This window comes from Nansenia antarctica (assembly GCF_963989245.1).
Source record: "Nansenia antarctica genome assembly, chromosome: 3".
Classification (NCBI taxonomy): Eukaryota; Metazoa; Chordata; class Actinopteri; order Argentiniformes; family Microstomatidae; genus Nansenia; species Nansenia antarctica.
Genome location: NC_137688.1, coordinates 77,151,815 through 77,175,300, shown reverse-complemented (window position 1 = coordinate 77,175,300; position 23,486 = coordinate 77,151,815). Strand labels below are relative to the sequence as shown.

Sequence of the window (23,486 nt, the reverse complement as noted above, 5' to 3'; positions counted from 1 at the left end):
CTGTGTTTTCCGTTTTTCCCATATTGTCAGCGTCTTTGAGCCTCGGAAAAGCGCTATATAAATCCAATGAATTATTATTATTATTATTATAATTAGGGATGTCCCGATCCGATACTGATATCGGATATCGACCCGATATTGGTCCTGAATGCTGGATCGGGGATCGCACCAGAAGAAAAAAAAAGGCTCTGATCCGATCCTACTGTCATCCGCAGTCAAACTTATGTGTATAAGCGATGAGGAAATAAAAACAGTGAACAGAAACACGTGTCGCAGAAATGCTTCACGCGAGTCCTATATGCGCTTAAAATGCGCATAGCGCTTCACGCGAGTCCTATATGCGCTTAAAATGCGCATAGCGCTGCGCTGTGTGCTTCCGGTTTCATTACAAAGAGGTTAACCCTATAGGTGCCTGACGTCTAACAACATTCAAATGACTCTAACTTCATATTTTTTGGGATTTCAATGTATGACACATCATTTGAAAGCTTATGATCTGTAGTTCCAATCCACAACACGTCGCATTTGTTGCTTTAATAAAGGCTGGCAGTCTTTAATTTAACTGTTGTTGGTGTGGACTATATACTGGGGAGGTATTTGTTATTATTCAGGGGTCAAAAAATGTATACAAATATCGGATCGGTATCGCCGATACCCGAAGCCCAGGTATCGGTATCGGTATCGGTAGTGAAAAAGTGGGATCGGGACATCCCTAATTATAATATTTAGATTATATATATATAACCTTAGACAGGCAGCGCAGATTTATTGTTATGGTGAAATGAACTATGAGCCTGATAACAGTAGGCTATACCCACTAGAAAAAAACTACACTACACCACTGGTGACTGACGTGACCGGCGTCATGACAAATAAACAGACTTTATAACTGTGAAGCTCATATATATGATCACAATACAATATTGACAAACAAACACAGTATACAAACACAATATTGCAATATTTATTACTATTATTTTTTTATAATAAACTTTAATTCGTTAGTAAAGCTCCCGCAGTCTCAATCTATCGTTTCGTTGGCGGATTAAATTCAGCCCCTGCTTCCGGGGGGCACGTACAGACGTACAGCTAACCCTAATGTGAAACGTCATCACTGCGCCTTTCTGGGAAAAAGGTGTCAAGAGCCTGGCAGACGGCCTTGTGTGACATCGCCCTCCAGCGATCCTTGTCCGTCAGTACACTCTTCTCCATGTTAAAATCTGCTCGTGCTGTTTCACACCTGATTGCGGTGGAATGAATGGCGATCCCGTGGCGCTCCTAGTGTTAAGGCAACCAGCTAGAGTTCCGAAGGTTGCGAGTTCGAGACTTGAATAAGTATTTATTTTTATTTTTTTACATTTAACCGAAGATTTCATGCAAAGGCTTCAAACACCATTGTAATCGTGTCAGTTCTTGTAAATTAGCCTGCACCACAATTTTATAGCCTACATACTTTTTTAGATGAGATTTTAGATTAGATTCAGACAACGAAATGCAGTAAAAAGTGTGTCTGAAGAAGGATTTGAACCACCGATTTAAAAAGACGAATAAATACTATAGCAGCGGTCGATACCACTAGGCCATTGTGACGATATGACGGCTTGTAGCCTGCTGCGGATATCACCACAGTAGTAAATATTAATTTATTAAAATATGAACATATAACAATAACTGGGGCTAGTATGACCTACGCATTTAATCGGTCAGCAATTTCTTGCCAAACCATTTCCCTCGCCTTGTTAATTGCGGCAGTATTGCACTATTTTACATCTTATTTTTCCGTCTTCATAAAGATCAATAATTCGGAATGCTGCGCAAATGTAGGACCCCTGCAGAGTGGAGTATCTTTATTTCGACAGATCGACTCTTCGGGGCTCTTTATGTCTGCGTGCACGCGCCCATATCGAGGATTTCTAAGCCGGTGTTCTGTGAACACTCATGACACAAGCCTGATCCTCGTTCGAGGAATCACCTGAGGCTTGAATTCCAATCCCGAGTTGCCTGATCGCCTGATTTATTTAAATCGCCGATATACTAATCCACTTTAGTGGAACGGCCTCCAGGACTGGGTTAGATTGGGGATAACGGTGTTAACATGTGGCTGTCCTGTAGTCCAGGACTGGGTTAGATTGGGGAACTATCCCTGATATATCAACCCCACACAGTGGGAGAGAGCAGGACTGTCAGATGATGCAGGTACTGACTGACTTACACTGCACTGGCAGCATTGGTTTTACAACAGTGCAATGACACTCACCAATAACAAAGACTTACCATCCATCTCACTGTCTTTCATCTCCACTCTTCCTCTGTCCTCTTGATTCACCGTCACTCCCTCCTCCCTCCTTTGGTCTCCTCCATCCTCTTCTTTCACCATCACACCATTCTCCTCTACATCCTCTTCCTCCAGCTTCACTGCCACCATCTCTGGACCCCACCGTGGGCTTTTCACCATCACACCATTCTCCTCTACATCCTCTTCCTCCATCTTCACTGCCACCATCTCTGGACCCCACTGTGGGCTTTTCAGGGCTGGAGAACCACGGCCAGATCCAGGGGACTCGGTGCATTCTGGTTCATACATGGTTACCATGGTTACAGCTGAAGAGGACCTGCGGCTAGAAACACTGGAGGCAGAAACAACGCAGGTCGATTAGACATGACAGACAAACAGTTCACTGAACTCCCATCTAGACTGACAGGACACACGTCCTGCAAATGCAATAATAATATTACTGATGGCATTTGCTGTAATTAAAGGGTCTGGAAAGTAATCATTAAATGGTTCCAATTGTATTTTGTGTCCAGGAAAAATAAACTATGAAAAAACTATGAAAATAATCTTCTAGTTAGGCTCTAATTCCTGGTCAGACAGTTCTGAGGCTGTGTGGGCGTGGCCTTTGCACGCTTGACTGGCAGCTCCCTTCCAAGCCAGCTTGCTGCCTTATCATACATGACATTCATCTGTTAGACATGCTTATAGTTCTGCCTAGGGATGCGCGATATTATCAGCACCGATATTTATCGGCCCGATAATGGGAAATTAATGTTATTAAATATTTATCGGTTTTATACAATTTTAGCCGATATAGAGCCGATAATATGAAGCCGGAAATATTTCTAGAGATGCTCCGATCAGGGTTTTTGGTGCCGATCACTGATCACTGGAATCAGTGATCTGCCGATCCGATATCACCGATCACCGATCACAGCGTCGAAAATGGCAATTGAAGCATTCTATTTATTGTGTAGCATTATTTATGTTTTTAATTATTCTTAACACCATTGAAATAATTTAATTAATAATTTTGCCATTTAGCAGACGCTTTTATCCAAAGCGACTTACAATTACGAATTACAGGGACATTCCCCCTGGAGTAACTGAGGGCTAAGTGCCTTACCCAAGGGCACACTAGTAGTGGTGTGGCTTCAGGCGGGATTTGAACTCACAACCTTCCGATCACAAGTCCAACTCACTATCCACTAGACCACTAGATCACTAACTCACTATCCACTAGACCACCACTACCACCATTGACATTGTATATTAAGTATTTAAATGAAATTAGGAGATGAGAAAGTATCATGAATTGACGACAATCTGTTTTATTGAATTCACAACCACCTGTAGCTTAATTCAGGAAAAACAAATAAAATGTGAAAATAAAAATCATAATAAATAAAATGTACACTGTCACATCAAATGTGCAACATTCCACTCGAATGAGAGGAACTAGGGGCTCTTAGAGAACTTGGAGCTTATACAGTATACTGTAGCTTTCCTGAGGAACAATAAACATACCCAAACTAAACAGTTTATAGCAACATAAACAGGCTACAGCTAAATATAAAATACTGTTTCAAGTCAGTCAGTTTCAAGTCATATTTAGGAGGAGAAAAGACAGCAAGTCAGCAATAATCAATCAAACAAAAAAACAAAACATTGCACCTAAGGAGATTTCAGACTCAAACCTTACTTCTGATTAAGCAGCATCACTGGCAGATTAGCCTTGAGAAATACAAGCATCTCAGCGTTTTTGGCACTCAGCCTGTTCCTCTCATCATCTAAAATATGTCCTGCTGCTGAAAAGTCGCTCGCTATCTACACTTGTGCAAGGTGCACAGAGGAAGACCTAAAACTCAAGCGCTAATAGTTGTTGCTATGGGCCAAGTGACTTCCTGCTCGCGGGGTCACATGACGTCGCTGCACACTACCTACACTACGCTCGTGAAGTCGCGCTGGAACTCTGACCAGCACTCGTGGAACGCCTCTCGACCAATCAAAGCACTCGGTCCCTTTATGACGTCGAGCCCAGTGTGCGCTTCGGCGCTCTCTGAGCGAATCGACGAACGCAGCAAATGCCGTATGATATTCGTGGTATTGAAAGACCTTGCATGCGTTCCTCAGGTATTTCTTTTGAGCAGACATTACAAACGGCATATTTGTTGTCTCTTTCCGACACTGTGTAATATTTCCAGACTGGCGACGCCATTTTGTAAACTGATCGGTCGTGTTTGATCGGCCGTTTTGAGAACTCCGATCAAAACCGATCAAGGCCATATCGGCCGATACTGATCGGCGCCGATCAGATCGGAGCATCACTAAATATTTCTGCTTCCGGTTTCCGCGCTCATGATGCTGCGCCTGCGTACAGCCACGCAGTGTAGAGACGAGAGCAAAACATGTCTTCCCCGGTGTGGACATTCTTCAGAGTTTCTGAGGCAGATAGTGCGTTTGCAATTTGCAACACATGTTCGACAAAAGTTCGGAGAGGAGGGCAAAGGTCTACGAGTTACAACACAACGAATCTCAAGTCACCTTAAGATTCACCATTGCAAGCACGCTGTATGGAAGGAATATCAAGCACTAGTAGCAGAAGGTAGCCTAGCCGCGAAAAAAAAAAGCTGCTGTGCCTATTGAACACGCATTTGAAAACTGCAGGAAGTTTACTTGAGACAGCTCAAAGGCTCAAGCAATCAATGAAAAAATAATGGAGTTTATGGCCCTCGACGACCAGCCTTTCTCTGTAGTAGAAGATAAAGGATTTCGCCAGCTAATTTCACATTTAGAGCCCCGGTATACACTCCCAAGCCGCCGCTATTTTGCAGACGTGTGCCTGCCTGCTCTGTATGATACAGTCGCCACACACATCCATAGTCTGATCGATACTAGCGTAAGCCAGATACGTTTTATCACAACCTACCTCATCCTCATGCACTAAAAGTAGCATAGCCCAGCCCTTTTCAGTTGCTTTATTAAGCATACTAGTGTAGCCTACTATGTGCCTTGTGTCATTCTGTTTATCTGCAGACTAAGCAGCCATTTGGCACTAGTTTCTGTAAAAGTTCTATAAAACTTTTGGTTCTATAAAAGTCTTTATTTTTGTATTGACTGATGCACTTTATTTATTTATTTTTTGATATTTTATTTATGCATTTTCAATTTACAGGGATAGACAAGATGCACTTTATTTTTGACACTTTTTTGATCTAATTACTCTTAGGTGAGCCTTTTTTGTTTTCATAAAAGGAGGCCAGATCTTGGCTAAAAAAAGCATTGTGCACAGTGTCTATAACAGATTCTGTTTGTTAGAGGAAATAATAAATGAACATTTGAAGAGTCAGAAGTGTTCTCTTTGTTGTGTTAACAATAGTGATGTAAGTTAGATTTGGTGAGATCACTATGGAATATTAAATCATCAATATTTGCTCACTACATAGCCTTTCTTACCTTCAGGTGTGCATGAACTACAGGTTATCAACTGTGAAATTATATCTGTTCTCATATCGGTTATCATATCGGTTATCGGCCACGAGAAGCGGGTAAACATCGGTATCGGTATCGGTAGGAAAAAAATGCATATCGTGCATCCCTAGTTCTGCCCTTTAACTACCAACTGTTTAATTACCAACTGTTTAACTACCAACTGTTTAATTACCAACTGTTTAATTACCTACTGTTTAATTACCAACTGTTTAATTACCTACTGTTTAATTACCTACTGTTTAATTACCAAATGTTTAATTACCTACTGCCCTTTAACTACCAACTGTTTAATTACCAACTGCCCTTTAATAACTGTTAAGCTGCTGTTGAAATGTGTAAATACTGAGCTAATACAAATACAAATGGACTTATGCACCTGCAGTATGATTATAGTCATGCACCTGCAGTATGACTCATCATATCAATTCAATGACCACCATTAGCATACTGTACACCTGGCACCCTATGGTGAATTATTGAACAGGATCATTGTGGACAGGATCCACAGCATGTGTTAGCGTTAGCAGCATGTGTTAGGGTTAGCAGCACGTGTTAGCGTTAGCAGCATGTATTAGCGTTGGCAGCATGTGTTAGGGTTAGCAGCATGTGTTAGGGTTAGCAGCATGTGTTAGGGTTAGCAGCATGTGTTAGGGTTAGCAGCATGTGTTAGGGTTAGCAGCATGTGTTAGGGTTAGCAGCATGTGTTAGGGTTAGCAGCATGTGTTAGCGTTAGCAGCATGTGTTAGGGGTTAGCAGCATGTGTTAGCGTTAGCAGCATGTGTGACTTACTGATCAGTTGTAGCACAACGGTGTTGGTCTGGTCTTCTTATTCGCTGCTGTATTTTCACAATATCCGCCGTGTTTAGTTTCTTCCCACACTGGACGTAGCACTGGCGCATGTCCTCATGACCACAACTATGTTTCCTTTGCTCCTTTGCCGCTGTCCTTCTCTGCTGCTCCTGTAATCCAATCACTGAGCTGCTCTTGTGACCACCTGACTCAGGATGTGATTGGTCAGCTCTAGCGCGGCCTGTGGTTGGCCTTTGCTGAGAGGAATTCCTACCATAGCACTCTTCGATCTTGACCTCCTGACCTCCTGACCTCCAGTCTTGACCTCTGAACTGCCGTTACTGTCACTATCCATGTCATTACTGTCACTATCCATGTCATTCGCTGCTTCAGAGAGGTGACACCCTGACGTTTCTCTGCTGAGCATCTCATCTTTGGCCTTTTGGTTTTTGATAAAGTCCCGTAGAAACCTGTCCCACGGTGTGTCGTACTCTTCTTTAATGTTGGGAGAGTGATGGTTCCTGTGGGTGGGAGGTGGTGGTGGTGGTGGTGGTGGCTGGAGCCTAATAAGATTGTCCTTCCGGTGGTTCTGTCCTTCTGCCTCTGCATCAGGGGACCCAAGGTGTGTCCTCTGGCTCTCCGACACTGAGTAAGCAGAAGCCTCCATCTCTCTGCCCAGATGGACAGTTCACAGTGCAGGGAATCCTACCAACACAGATGATCAAAATATTAAAACAGAGTGACGGAATTTAATCAAAACATTGAACATTTCTTTTTCCAGAATTGGAAAACAGTAGCCAAGCTACAGTTAGGTCCATTTGGACTCTTTGACAGAACTGTTGTTATTTTAGTTGTTTACCAAAACATATTCAAGTTATAGTCATAGAATGAATATGGCCTTAAAGTGCAGACTGTCAAACACCCTCTTTAATTTGAGGGTATCCAGATCCAAGTTGGAGGAAGGGTTTAGAGAGAGAGACATACAGAGAGAGACATACAGAGAGAGACAGACAGAGAGAGACAGAGTTAGAGAGAGAGAGACATACAGAGAGAGACATACAGAGAGAGACAGACAGAGAGAGAGACAGAGTTAGAGAGACAGAGTTAGAGAGAGAGAGACATACAGAGAGAGACATACAGAGAGAGACAGACAGAGAGACAGAGTTAGAGAGACAGAGACACACGCCGCTGTTTAGAAGCCCACCCGCTGCAGTGCATCATGGGAGGAGGAGGAGCTTCACCACAGGGCCTAACCCTGACCCATAACCCCTAACCCTGACCCCTAACCCCTAACCCTGACCCCTAACCCTGACCCTGACCCCGACCCCTAACCCTGACCCCTAACCCTGACCCTAACCCTGACCCCTAACCCTGACCCCTAACCCTGACCCTGACCCTGACCCCTAAACCTGACCATGACCCCTGACCCTTCATCATACAGCAAGACAATGACCCCAAACATAGCAGAGCATAGCCATAGCAACTTATTTCAGAGTCAAAAAGCGGTGATGATACGATTTTAGGCAAAAAGCATCCGGAAGAGTCAGTGACTTCAGCCAGTTATTGCAGCAAAGTATTGTTGAACAAATGCTAAACATGAGTAGCCTACTTCATGTGGACATTATATGTTTTTTCCAATACCTTTACTCTAGCCCTGAAATAGGGGGAGTATGTCAAAAAACATTGCACTTTCTAAATGGTGAACCCAAGAAAAAGAAAACATTGAGTTAAAGCTGAGAATCTCTACTTTAACCTCACAGTAATTGTTTGATTTCAAATCCAAACTGTTGGAGAATAGAGCTAAAATAATAATAACAATAATAATACAGCCCCCACCACACACACAACAATAAACTCAAGTGATGATTCTGCCAACGTGGTTGAGCTGGCTATGACAGCAAGACAGGAACGCTTTGGTTTGAATAGAAGTGTCTCCACCTCTTCACACAGTCAATGTTCAGCTCATAGTCTGCATAAGGACATCATGACCCAGCAACAATGGATGAAAATATGATGAAGACATTCCCATGGAAACGGGACAAACCTCTATATTATATTGTTATATACCTGTAGTCTGTAGCTTGCTAGATACATTAAACAATCCATGCCAAGAATGTCACTCAAGTGTCAAATACGTGTCAACTCAATTGTATTGAATATCTGAATCACCTTCAGCTAGCCAACTGACTCGACAGGTAGCATAGGTGATGATGGTGGATAGATGGACTGTCACCGAATCATCGATATTATTCAAATACTTATGGAATCAATTACTTATATCAATTACTTATTGTTCAATGACTTAAGGAATATAATATATATGATATAATACAAGCCTGGTAACAAAAGGCCGCGTTCGTAAATGAGCTCTGAGAGCGCCGGAGCGTCGACGTGTCTGCTGAGCTAGCTAGCTAGCAGCTCGTATGGTACATACCCAGCCAGCACCTTGTCTTGAGATGTCTTAAGATGTCTTAATTAACCAAAATATCATCACATGTGTCTTAAGATGTCTTAATTAACCAAAATAAGACATTTTGTCTGTCAAGATGTCAAATGTGTCTTAAGATGTCTCAAGACACGGTGATGGCTGGGTATGTAATTGCACTGTTCGAAAAATAAAGGAAGTTATGATCAAACAAATAGCTAATTCAGTGACAGATAAGGTGTTTGTTTACATATCCTTAGTTTGTATAGGTATGTCGTGTGTGAGTATATATATATATAAAATACCGTATTATTCCAGAACACAGAAGAAGTTCGTCCAACGTCTGTTTAACAGGAGCCGCGACCGTTCAATCAACAGGGTTGCCAGATGGGATCAACAATTCCAGCCTAACTACAGTCTAAGAATAGCTAAATCCACCAAAAACCAGCCCAAAACCTAGATTGTCAGAAAACCGCTATTTACTATTGGGTAGGTGCCCATTGGGTAGGAGGCCTGTATGTCTGTTGCCAATGATATTTGTAAAATAAAATGTGATCAAAAGTAACCCATTCGTCGGGAATACGCTCCATCTGGCAACCCTGGGTCAAATAATTGACTGCCACAGTTGCAGTCCAGTACCCAGGACGGGTAGAACATTGTCCATTAGAAACATAAGGAATATGAAGTTGGAATACAATTCTCATCAGCATAAAATGTGTTATTTTAATATAGGAATAATACGCTTTTAAAAATGGATCACGTAGAAGTATTATGCTTTCTCACATTCCGACTCTCTCGTAAATGCGGAAGCCATGACAGAAATGTCATTTATTTTTTCTGTAATTACTTATTAATAAAGATTTGAAAAATGATGACAACCATCTTATTATCTTAGTTTAATGGTATGGTAGTCACACACATACAGTATAACAAGAAGATTTGTGATCTCATATGTTCAGATCATGATACATTGTGCAGTGTACAGGTGTTCACATGACAAACTGCGTACCATCACTTTTCTGAACCATTACATTTATTCTTTAAAAAATCAAATATATGACTCTTACCAAAAAAATGACAGGATCAGGAATATCTCAATACAAAAGAGGAGGCATCACTTCAGTGCCCAATATCCATAATGCAATATACTCTTCAATACAACATATATCTTTTTAAACATTTTGGGTAAAACAATCCAATACACTATAGAGGAACTGCTAATAAATATAGTAAAGCAATCTTCAGTCTTGAGTTACACCTGTCACATCACACGACACTGAGAAGGCAACATGACACGATAAAGAAAACAGCGGTCGGGGGGGAAGTCATGTCTTATGTGTCCCGTTTCTATTTGTCAGGAAGGCATGTGGAGTCGTGACACCAGTTCAAGCACTTTGGACCTCTTGCTGCAGGGCGAGTCTTGGGCAGCGTGTGGGGTCATATCCAAACCATACAAGTGCTCCAGGAAGCCATAAAAGGAGCCAAGCTGCTCTGGGTAACCCAGATCAAACACCCGCAAGAGCTTGAACAGCTTGTCAAGAGCATTAACTCAGGCCCTCTCGAGGCAGGGGTATTGCCATCCTATCAACAGGGGCAACGATGTGGCCTGGGGTGGTCCAGTGGTCTAGCACCACGGTCTACAGTGCACACATGCCCATGTCGACATGGGTTCGAATCCGGCCCATGCCCTGCTGACATGCCCTCTCTCTCCCTTCTTCTCCTTACTTTCCTGTCTGTCTTCGATGTATCTGTCTAATAAAATGTACAAATATGAGTGGGACTGCCCCACTCGGAAAAAATAACAACAACAAAAAGAAAAAACAGGGGCAACGATGCAAAGCTGCCGGCCAGGTGCCTCCAGAGGCCCCATGCTCACAATGTAGGAGGGTTCAACCTGGGAGCCAGACTCTGGGCCCTCCAAAGAACCAACCATGAGATTGGAAGTGTGAGAGGAAAGGAAGAAGGTTAAACATTGAATGGAGATGGCACACAGAGTCTGGCTGAGTATGAATCATTGCTAGTGAAAACAATTATATTTTCAGCAAGCGCATGAGTTATAAATCTATAGTGCCCTGCACTTAAGTAATGGGACAGTGAAGCATATTTTCCTCTTTTGGCTCTACACTCCAAAAGCTTCAGGGTGTTTTTGGGTGTGTGTAAAAAATGACCACATTCCTATGATTGAATGATCGATTGCATGGCTAATAAAACATTGTTTGTTTGGTTTATTTGAAATCAAACAATTACTGTGAGGTTAACATAGAGGAAGCCTTTTCAACCGAGTTCTTGAAATACCAACAGCTGGAGCAGGCCATATCACAACTGGGTTACAGATGTAAACTTTTAGTTGTCATATTTGGCAGCCTGGGCCATGTTCACAAGCTTGTTGTCAGAGGCCTTCAAATGGCTGGCCTATCTAAGAGAAGGGCCAAACAGTTAGCAAAGTATTGCTCAGTATCTGCTATTATTGGTAGCCGCTCAATATGGAGAAGGCAGTGCTTCTTGTACTCATGAGCTTTATACTGTCTGTTTTATAGGCATAACTGGTTGTCAATTCAGCACTATTGTAACTGACTGTTTTCATAATGTCAAAGTGTGTGTGTGTGTGTGTGTGTGTGTGTGTGTGTGTGTGTGTGTGTGTGTGTGTGTGTGTGTGTGTGTGTGTGTTTCTGGTAAGGAGCAAACTATAATAATAATATTTAGAGGTCAGAAATACAGAGGAACTTACAATGTTTTGTATTTCCTCCTTTTTAGGCTCGGGCCTGTCGCCTCCTGCAGCACCAAGTAAATAAGAGTGTGTGTGTGTGTGTGTGTGTGTGTGTGTCTGTGTGTGTGTGTGTGTGTGTGTGTGTGTTTTCTACCTCCTTTGTTCTTAATGTGCATTATTTTAGATTAGTTTCAACCCATTCTTCTTTCTCCCCTGCAGCTGGTCCATTCATTGAGACAATAAATATTGAGACAATAGCTAGTTTCACAGCTTTAACAGATCTAGGGAATATCAAAAGCGCTAAATTGCACTGGCTTTTTGAACAACTTATAAAGTCAAAAGTTAGCGGCCCTACAGAGGTCGAAACATGACACCATCTTATAATTTCACATATAACATGAAGCTAGTTTAGTTTTTTTTTTCACACACACACACACACACACGCACACGCACAGTTATTTGGCACAGAACAACTCTTCCATGAATAACTGCAATCTATACAATCTGATCAGCTATTGTATCTGTTGAATATGCAGGGAGATTACTGTATTCCTAAATGAACACAAGACATTGTGGAATATAAAAGCATTTACTTCTCAATGTCTTAATTAGTTTGAACATTACTTGAAGGTTGTGCTCAAGAATATCCCTGTTCAGCCCTCCCGTTTAGACAGAGAAAATGAATTCCCAGCATTTTAGATTTTTGAAATTCATAAATTTCTAGGGCTGGGTTCAAAAAATCGATTTCCCGATTCTGAATCGATCTTCATTGAATGAGCGATTATCGATTCATAAATCCCGAGATCGATCTTTTTTTCTTCTTTTTTTTCTTTTTTTTTTGCTTGCAGCTTCAACCCGCAACGAGATCTCGTGGCCAGATCTCGCGCTACAAGAATTTATCATATCTCACGCAACGACCAGGCTTAAAGGCAGATGTCTGGGTGCATTTTGGATGTAAAAATTATGACGATAGAGATGAGCAGGACAAAAGCAAAGCCATATGCAAGCTGTGCGCAGTGGAGGTTAAATTTAGTGGAAACACCACAAATCTACGGAACCACTTATTGAGGAATCACCCTGACGTGAAACATGGAAAAGCGGATCCGAAACAAGCCTGTGGTGTTTGTGGTGTTTCCACTAACTTATTGTTACTGTATACTACAGTATTTTAATAATCATTGATTTTCCAAGTATGTTTATTCCTGAATAAAATCTTCCAATCTCCAAAAAGTGAGAAAGCAGTAATGAAGGGCTTTAGTTTCATGGACATTATGGTTTACTATGTGTTTTTTTGTTCCCCAAAATACCCTCATCTATTGCACTATTTTCGTTTGAGTTTTGCACATTTTTATTTTGTATTATATATATATATATTATGCAAATAAGCTATTTGAGACAGTCCTGAGGGATATGTGATGTCTTGTTTACCGATAGGCTATGTTTGTAGCCCCTTTATTTACACTGGCTGCAGTAAAGCACGTTAAAAAGCACTTTTTGTAGTGTCTGATTTAGCAAAATGTTGGTCAATGATGTTCATTTATGTTCCAATAAGAAGTACATTCATGTAACTGCTTTGGAGTAAATTCTTAATGTAAACATTGATATGTTTAACAATGCTACATGTTATAGGGTTCCTTGAACCATTTATAGCATTAGTTCTGAGAATCTCTTCATATTCAAGGAAAATTGATATTGTATCGGAATCGAATCGGAATCGAATCGAATCGAATCGTGAATCGAAACGAATCGGGAGCTGTGAATCGGAATCGAATTGTTTTGGGAAATCAGTGGCGATACCCAGCCCTATACATTTCCCTACCAAACTCAGTTTCAGAATCTCACACATAACTTCACTGCAAAGTAATACTGGTGACCCCAAAATATATATGCGTTATAATCATAAGGTAAGGATAGGATATAGCTACAATCAGGCATGTTTCATTGCACCTGAGAGTCGAGACATTGTATACAAGTTGCCTGCAACAAATGCTCTGGAAGCGTTATCAAAACAGTTTGAGATACCACTCAACTCAAAATTATATTATCGTGCTCTGCGCAAGCATCTTCGACTCGACTGATTCCTCTCCAATCAGTTTCATTGTCCTCCTTATTTGGCTAGACCCCTACCCCTGCCTTAGGCACAAACACAAGCCTTTCTAACCACACCCGTGGCCCCCACCCAGACGTTGCCTTATCTCCCCTTCATGCTGTGAGCAGGACATGTACTGTGAGCAGGTAACATGTAATACTACGTATGATGGATGAAAAAATGTGTGATGCACAAAACACCATAAAGACACTAGAGTGGGGGCGCTTAGGTTGGCGTAGCGGGTTAAGCGTTGACCATGTAAGCGATTCGATTCCGGCCGGGGACACATCCTGCATGTCATCCCTCCTCTCTCTCTCTCTCACCCATCCTTCCTGTCTAGATTCTCTACTGTATCTGTCAATAAAATGACAAATGTGAGTGGGACTGCCCCACTCAGAAAAAATTACTTAAAAAACCCCCAAAAAGACACTAGAGTGGTGACAATAACATTTCTCTCTGTCAGATAGCGCTCCATCACCATCAAACTGGTGACCATATGATTATGTTCAAATAAGACGCAAGAAATAACCTGGTATTTCACAATTACTCTACGCTGGGCCAAGGGTGAGTTAGGGGTAACACGACTGGACAGAAGGAAGAGAGCATCGCATCATGTGTCTGCTGAGGGAGCTCTATGGAGCTGACACCAGACCTTTTGATTCAATGTAGGCTACATTGTTTTGAACAGTAAAAATCATCCCCCTTCGAAAACTGCCATCCCCCCATTCCATCCCTTATGTCATTTTATCAATGAACGTGGTATTACTGCTATTTCAACATTTAGTTTTGCGCATATTGAATAAAATACTGTGGGCACGCACTAGGGCTGGGCAAACGATCAACATTTCTTTTTCGATAATCGCAAGAATTAACGACCAATTATCGATTAATCGATACGCTTTTTTTTCATTACAAAAAAAAAAAGTGTTTTTTCTTTTTTTTTACAAGAAATAACAAGCATGTTTTCCTTGGGGGAAAAACGTTATTTGTGTTGCTATTGCACACATTCATCAGTCAGATAACAATCCTCTTAAACAAGGCAGTGAGTAGCCTAAATTGTTTAACTTAAAAACACATTTTACGTAACTCACCATAGGAGCAGTAAAAAAAACAGTTACTCACAAATAGGAGGATGACTGAAAACGTTAATGTCCTTTAAAAAAAAAAAAACTAATTTATTAATGATTATCGATTAAAATATTTTGTGATCGACCAAGATCCTTATCGATCAATTATCGATCGTCGATCATTGATGCCCACCCCTAGCACGCACACATGCAATGACATTTTTACCAAGTCACTGACACTGAAGTCACTGACGCTGTGGGATGCTCAAATTGTCCCCATATGATAAAATCCACCATCCCCCCTGATTTTCTTTTACAACTTGAGTACTGAATATAAGTAATTCAAAAGATGCATTACTTGCAGTATTCTATTCAACAGGTAGAGGGTAAAATAGTGCCTACTCTTTTAACCCCGGAGAAGCGGCTGAGGGACTGCTGCATTGTGCCAGGCTAGGGGCACTGTGTGTTAGGTCCCAAGTCTGTGACTGTTCCACACTATATTGACGAAGAACACTGCACTGCAGCCAGTGACTGTTGTACCAGTTCAACCAGAACGACCACACATTCAATGTTGAGGCACATTTGCGTCGATCTCAGCTCTACATTTAATCTTGTTCAAAACTCAAAATTGATATAATTCCTACTTTGTGTATAGACTGTTGGCAAAATGGGAGCAGCTAAAATGTTTGTAGAGGAGGACCAATTCAGATGCCCGATTTGTCTGGATCGATTGAAGGATCCGGTGACCCTTACCTGTGACACAGCTACTGTATGGACACAGCTACTGTCTGGACACAGCTACTGTACGGACACAGCTACTGTATGGACACAGCTACTGTATGGACACAGCTACTGTATGGACACAGCTAGTGTATGTGTATGGACACAGCTAGTGTATGGACCAGCTACTGTATGGACACAGCTACTGTATGGACACAGCTAGTGTGTGGACACAGCTACTGTATGGACACAGCTAGTGTATGGACACAGCTAGTGTGTGGACACAGCTAGTGTCTATGGACCAGCTACTGTATGGACACAGCTAGTGTATGGACACAGCTACTGTATGGACACAGCTAGTGTATGGACAGATACTGTATGGACACAGCTACTGTATGGACAGATACTGTATGGACACAGCTAGTGTATGGACACAGCTAGTGTATGTACACAGATACTGTATGGACACAGCTAGTGTATGGACCAGCTACTGTATGGACACAGCTACTGTATGTACACAGCTAGTGTATGGACACAGCTACTGTATGGACACAGCTAGTGTATGGACACAGATATTGTATGTAGATAGATAGATAGATAGATAGATAGATAGATAGATAGATAGATAGATAGATAGATAGATAACAACAACCTAGAAATTATGACACTCAATTCTAACCCTTGACCTGCCTGCAGGCAGAAATCTCCTCTCTCAAAAATAAACATTCTACAAAATGTTGTTAATCATCAAATGCATGCACACGCGCCACACACGCCACGCGCCTTGTTTAGATTCAAACATTGTATCATTTAAAGTGACAGTTTATCATCATAACTCTGATTAACTGACCGTTTATTTTCACCTGACGGCTTCACCTGAAACAGCCACAACCACGGCAGAACATATGGAGAAACTGTAAGTATATATAATATAGATATAGAATATATCCCAGTGGAGTAAACTAACCCTAACTAAACTAAACTAAACTAAAGGAGCAGTTAGCTACATGAGCAGCGGTGGCTAGCTAGCCAAGGGTGCAAGCATAGCCTAACAATAAACAACCTGGAGAAACTGTACACATCTTTAATCTACACAGACAAGCAAACTAGCCAGCTAGTGTTATCCGGCAAGGTCCCTGTGCACAACTGAACTGGTCTCAACGATGCTAGCTATAGTAGCTACGCTTTCACCTCTCACACCGTTCATCAGCTTCTTGACCCACCTTCTGAAAAACAGCTGGATTAAAACATCAAATAAAAGGTTGCTGTTGATATCACGGTGTTTTCCAAATGAGGATGGCGATCCAGGAGCTCTCACATCAGTCTCCACGTGTCCTGGTTGGTGAGTGTTGTAACTGGGCGGAAGAGGCGCAGGTTTACAGACTATGACACCGTGTTTGCTTCAGTTACATTGACATCTGAAGTACGAGGCGGTCTAGATGCGGTGCAGATCTGTGAATCGGCGCAAACGCTGCGCTTCGTAGATGCGATCAAACGACTGAAATGTGTTATTTTCGGCTCCAGTTGATGACGTCGGAATCTTTTAAAAAGACAGGAGGAGAAACTGTATAATAATAATAATAATAATAATAATAATAATAATAATAATAACAATAATGGTTATAATAATAACCATTATTCGTATAGCACTTTTCCTGCAAACATTGCAGCTCAAATGCTTTAATCATTATGTAATCATCATTTAACCATTTAGTAATTTAAAGGCAATATTAAAAAGATGGGTTTTAATGATTTAAATGGGTTTTAATGGTTTCAATGGGTTTTAATGGGTTTTAGTGGTCAGTTAACAACTGGGAATCGTGATTGCATTGATGCATACATAATACTGCTCTTCTTCTACATGGAGACATTGACAATCCCAAACAATTATTATGAAGCTCTTCTGATTCCCAAATAAACCAACACACTCGTCTTGTATGTAAACCAATGCACTAGTCTTGTATGTAAACCAATGCACTAGTCTTGTATGTAAACCAATGCACTAGTCTTGTATGTAAACCAATGCACTAGTATTGTATGTAAAGTTTACATACAATACTAGTGCATTGGTTTACATACAAGACTAGTGTAGTATTGGTTTACATACAAGACTAGTGCATTGGTTTTACATACAAGACTAGTGTAGTATTGGTTTACATACAAGTCTAGTGCATTGGTTTTACATACAAGACTAGTGTATTGGTTTACATACAAGACAGACCGGGGTAGATAACCCAGGTAAAGAGTCAAGCGGCTTTCAACCACCCAGACACCTGTCCTGCCTGGTAACGGGGTTTAGCGAGGGGCGTTTAGGGCGTCTCTGGATCCGATGTGGCGGCTTCTGATCGTCACGTTTCAAGGACACACTTCTGTTCTGCACAATGACCTTGCCGATGGGTTAAAACATTACAGCAACATTTCGGCATCAAGTGTATAGTTGCAGTTTATTCAATTGGTCTGCCTCTCACTCAGTGTTAGTAGCTGGAACATAGGTCAATTATTTGGTTAGTCAGGCATGCCATAATAACATTTAACAGGCAACAAGAATATCACTAGCTGACAGTTGCCCCCTTACATTTACATTTTTGGCATTTAGCAGACGCCGGCTTATTCCAAAGCGACTTACAATCAACACTTAACCTACCTTACTAGCCTACCAAGTAAGGAGAACACTTTTAAGGAGAATGTAGATTTCAAAAATGCCATATGCATTTTTTTAAAGCATAACAGGTAGCTTCCCCTTACCCTGTAGAATGTGTTTGTTGTTACTGTTCAGCAATGACCAAATGGCCAAAGTGACAATCAAGAGGCTGTCGCCTGACGAGGAGTCCTGTATATGTACCCAGGACATATACAAGCAGCTCCGAGAGAGAGCCACCCCCAACGGCTTCACCATAGACGGGGTCATTCAGACAGGGGTTGATAATCCTGGTAACACACACCCATCCCCAGTCTCAGTCTCAGTATAGGCCTTGAGCTTGATGACATTCTGAGCTTTGGTCAGTGACCTGGGGGTTGTTCCATCAACGTCTATAAAGGAACATCCAGGCTTATTTTGGATAACTAGACTTATCAGAATAAGCCTGGATTTTCCCTTTAGCGTTGTTGATGGAACACCACCCTGGTCATTGGTCCTGAGTGTGTGTCTCCATCTAAGCCCCCTCCTGATTGGTCTCTCCTCCAGGCCATCCCTTCATCATGACGGTGGGGTGCGTGGCGGGAGACGAGGAGACCTACGAGGTGTTCAAGGAGCTGCTGGACCCCGTCATCGAGGAGAGACACGGAGGCTACAAACCCTCCGACAAGCACAAGACCGACCTGAACCCAGAGAACCTGAAGGTCCGGTGCTGTTCTGTTCCCTGACACACGGCTGTCAGTCTGTCTCTCTGGAGATGGGAGACCCATGGTTTATTGAAGCCCTCTACCCTCCTGCAGAGAGGCTAACCGCTGTGTGTTGTTGCAGGGCGGAGATGACCTGGACCCCAACTACGTCCTGAGCTCCCGCGTCCGGACAGGCCGGAGCGTCCGCGGGTTCTGCCTGCCCCCCCACTGCAGCCGCGGGGAGAGGAGGGGCATCGAGAAGCTCTCCATAGAGGGTACGGAGGAGAGGGGCCGTGTGGCGAGGGTTTAAATGTTACTTGGAGTGATGGGGGTAGGGTGGTACGTGGGTGGTAGGATAGGGTGGTACATGGAGGGGTAGGGTAGGGTAGGGTGGTACGTCGAGGGGTAGGGTAGTACATAGTGGAGTGATAAGGTGGTACATGGAGTGGTAGGGTGGTACGTCGAGGGGTAGGGTAGTACATAGTGGAGTGATAAGGTGGTACATGGAGTGGTAGGGTGGTACATAGAGGGGTAGAGTGGTACATAGAGGGGTAGGGTGGTATGTAGGGGGGTATAGAGGGGTAGGGTGGTACATAGAGGGGTAGGGTGGTACGTAGAGTTGAGCACAGATGTTCAGATGAGGGTGACAGGGGCGGGGTTAGATGAGGATGACAGGGGAGGGGGTTGCGGTGGACAGAAGCTGACGCACCACTAAGCAGGCTTAGGATAAAGGTGGATGTTTCTGTCCAGCCATGACCTATAACGGAGCAGAGGACAGACAGCATTCTGCACAGCAACGGGTCAGGAGCTCTGCACGCCACCCTGTCATGATGCATTTCCACATTACTGTGTAGAGGTTCCCCTCTAGTGGCAAGCCGAATTAATGCAAGTTATTGACAGGAGAGTTGGCGAGTCGTATGGGGATGTCTTTGTTAAACAGTTTTAGGTCACTGGCTTTGTTTGGCTGTTTTGAACAGGTCATTTGTGGCTTGTAATGTAAATACTGGTGTTAATAATACTGGTGTTAATAATACTGTTGTTACATGGCAGGATTAGTGAAGGTAAGAAGAGGGACACCACACATTTAATCCTCCAGATGAACGGAGACTCAAACGGAGCTGATATAATAATATAATAACATACACCATTCAGCTGACATGTTTATCCAAAGACACTTACATTGCAGTGAGTGCATACATACATTTTAGTATATACGGTCCCAGCGGGAATCGAACCCACAACCTAAGCGCTGTTAGCGCCATGCTCTACCGCCCGAGCCCCAGAGGAGCTAACATGTCCGTTCCTCTCCAGCCCTGGCCGCCCTGTCAGGTGACCTGAAGGGGAAGTACTACGCCCTGAAGAACATGACGGACGAGGAGCAGCAGCTGCTGATCGACGACCACTTCCTGTTCGACAAGCCCGTGTCTCCTCTGCTGCTGTCCGCCGGGATGGGCCGGGACTGGCCCGACGGCCGGGGCATCTGGTGAGGCGCCTCGGGGGTCAAACGACCATAGTCTTTACAATGGGAAGCTGCTACTTACACACAACGACCACTAGTGGTCCTGAAATTTGATCAAGTGCAAAGATATAAAAATAATTTTACTCTCACGGTCAAAAGACCCCACCCACGGCTGTTCTGGTGTTAATAAGGCTTATTTATACATACATTACATTTGGTGCTTCAGAAGCCTTACTTCCTGAGCTCAGAGGAAGGTTGTTTAAGGCTCTCCTCTGTCTCAGGCACAACGAGAACAAGACGTTCCTGGTGTGGGTGAACGAGGAGGACCACCTGAGGGTCATCTCCATGCAGAATGGAGGCAACATGAGGGAGGTGTTCACACGCTTCTGCACCGGCCTCACCAAGGTGAGACCCAGGGGGCGTCTGGTTGGGCGAGCTAGACCTGCCAATCATCTCCACCGTAACTTACCATCGTCACACGTTCAGAACGTGGTGTTTTTATAAAAATGTTGCTAGTTATCGACTCTGTGGTAACGTCGATGTCGACCTTAACTAAATTCTGCCCCCACCCCCCGAATCTCCTTCTCCGCAGATCGAGTCTCTGTTCAAAGACAACGGCCACGCCTTCATGTGGAACGAGCACCTGGGCTACGTGCTGACCTGCCCCTCTAACCTCGGCACGGGGCTGCGCGCCGGCGTCCACGTCAAGATCCCCAACGTCAGCAAGCACGCCAAGTTTGAGGAGATCCTCAAGAAGCTGAGGCTTCAGAAACGCGGAACAGGTAAAGGAGATGATGATGATGATGTCGTCATGTAATGCTGACAATACATTTGCCAGAAGGAATACTGTATCGGTTCTGAAACCCCTGTGTTGATGGCTGGTGACTAACGGTCTGGCCTCTTCTCAGGTGGCGTGGACACCGCGGCTGTGGGAGGAACCTTCGACATCTCCAACGCCGACCGGCTGGGCTTCTCTGAGGTGGCGCTGATGCAGATGGTGGTGGACGGCGTGAAGCTGCTGGTGGAGATGGAGAAGAAGCTGGAGAAGGGCGGGTCAATCGATGACCTGATGCCCGCCCAGAAGTAAACTCTCCCCTGGTTGGACACCCCTCCCCCCCTCCCTCCCTCCCTCCCCCTCCCCATGTCTGAATGAATGTGTGACACTATCCTGGAATGCACTCTGTATTAAAGAGCACTTACTCTCTCACTCAAGGTCTTCTTTCAACGTGAGAGTGGATCTGAAAACACAACAATAAAATGTTTCGATCTGTGGTTGACTGCGTTTGTTCTTTGTCACTGCATGCGTGCTGAAGTTACCCATGATCCTTCTTGGTATTTAAATAAGCCACACGATCGACCCTTAGCATGAGAAGTCAAGACTGTGAACCATGTTTACAGACATTTTAATTGAGACACGGGTGACTCTGACCTTGTGAGCATACATTTTACATGAATTCCATGAGCTCTACTTTTAAACAATATAAAAGAAAAATGGAGTATAACAATGTGTGGCTGTCTGGAAGTAAGATACATTATGTACACTGAAAACAATGCTAAGGTTTCATGAGGAGAGAAAAGATGAAATAAATAATACCAAAGACTATAAATGCTCTTTGTCCACGTTCACAGCATGACAAATCATATTCAACTCGTTATGTTGGCCAAATATGGCCAGATTATACTGTAGTTATTAGTAAGTTATTCAGTGATTATTGCCAAAGCATTACTCTATACATTATAATATTCAATACATACTCTGTGTATTCTTGTTAAAAAACATTTGGAAACTGCTACTTTAATGATTGTACAGCTTAAATACGTTCTAGATCATATTCGGCCCTTGTGTTCAGAGCTTTAACTCGTTGGAGACTTTGGAAGCAATGTTTTTAAAAGTGATGGATGAGCCGGATATCCTCTTGAACCTCACGCCGTTGAGGGAGAGGCGGGGCAGCTTACACACCTCCATCTCCCACTGGACAAGGTTCTCAGCGTGTCCGTCTCCGTGGACACACAGCAGCAGGAAACTCCCCTGCTGTTCGTAGTCGCAGTTGTTGGCGTCGAGCACCTTGCGGATCTCCCTCATGATGTGGCTGGGCTCCAGGGAGCTGGTGGTCCGCATACTCCAAGTGAACCTGAGGGAGCGGGGTTTACCGCCCGCCCTTTCCCCTTTCTGATCCCCAGGTACATGGCGACTGCAGGGTGGGAGACAGGAAGACAGGAAATGACACACAGGAGACAGGAAATGGACAAAATGTATCCATCAAACCTGTACAGACACACAGAGGTCTCAATAAACCGACAACACAACCATGCTGTTGATTGCGGGGTCGTGAGCATGCGACTGACTGGCGGTTATGCAGCACACAAGCAGAGTGGCGTCATGCAGACCGGGGGGGGGGGGGGGGGCACAATCACAACAGGCGGGGGGCACGCACTTAAAGCACCAACAACACCAACACACCCCATTCAGATCCCCTCATAAGCTTCTAATGGGAGGAGGGGGAAGACATCCTGGATGGACCGGGGGGGCTAGGGACTGACTGACTGACTGACTGGATGGATGGGGGGGGGGGGGGTTCATAGCATGGTGGCGGGAGGAGGAGGCTTGAAGCCTGTGGGGGTCAGGACCAGCGCAGATACCTCACCTTGAGCCCTCAAATCTCCCGGTTCTCTCAAACTCGGTTGAGACTCTGTCAGACGTTGAGGAAGCGGAGGAAGATGAAGAGGGGATGGGGGGGGGAAGACAAAAAAACTGAAATGTTGACTTCCCAAAGAACGTTTTTTTATCATTGAAAGATCACGGAGAACAAGAGAGAGATATTGTTTACCGTACATACACAGAGAGAGAACAAGTAACAGTTACATAACTGGAAGTTATAAAAACAAGAAAGCCACCACCAAAATATCATCACCTCATCAGAACAATCTTAACATGAAACCCCGACACAGGACAAAATATTGACGATTCTCTCAAGAATATCTGGAATAAATCAAATGGAGCTCGAGCTGACCAGTCACATGACCAGTCACATGATCAGTCAGACTGGGGGTTCACACTTTCTTGCTTCTTTCACCAAAAACATTGAAACCCAGATTTTAAAAAGTAACAAAGAAGAAGAGATGCTTCTACACCACACACACA

At 43.4% G+C, this 23,486-nt stretch overlaps 1 protein-coding gene across 1 annotated transcript in view; it reads left to right on the top strand.

Annotated features, from left to right (window-relative positions):
- LOC308154429 (creatine kinase, testis isozyme-like) overlaps positions 1 to 21,448 on the top strand; it is a gene marked incomplete at its 5' end in the record, with an annotated part of 39,919 nt that extends 18,471 nt beyond the window's left edge. Inside the window, 7 exons of the mRNA XM_080527590.1 lie at positions 18,341 to 18,495; positions 18,749 to 18,903; positions 19,028 to 19,160; positions 20,197 to 20,368; positions 20,626 to 20,749; positions 20,937 to 21,126; positions 21,253 to 21,448. Of these exons, the coding sequence (XP_080383716.1) occupies positions 18,341 to 18,495; positions 18,749 to 18,903; positions 19,028 to 19,160; positions 20,197 to 20,368; positions 20,626 to 20,749; positions 20,937 to 21,126; positions 21,253 to 21,431 (1,108 nt within the window). The 3' untranslated portion in view covers positions 21,432 to 21,448. The remainder of the gene's footprint in view (positions 1 to 18,340; positions 18,496 to 18,748; positions 18,904 to 19,027; positions 19,161 to 20,196; positions 20,369 to 20,625; positions 20,750 to 20,936; positions 21,127 to 21,252) is intronic.
- Between the last annotated feature and the right edge of the window lie 2,038 nt (positions 21,449 to 23,486).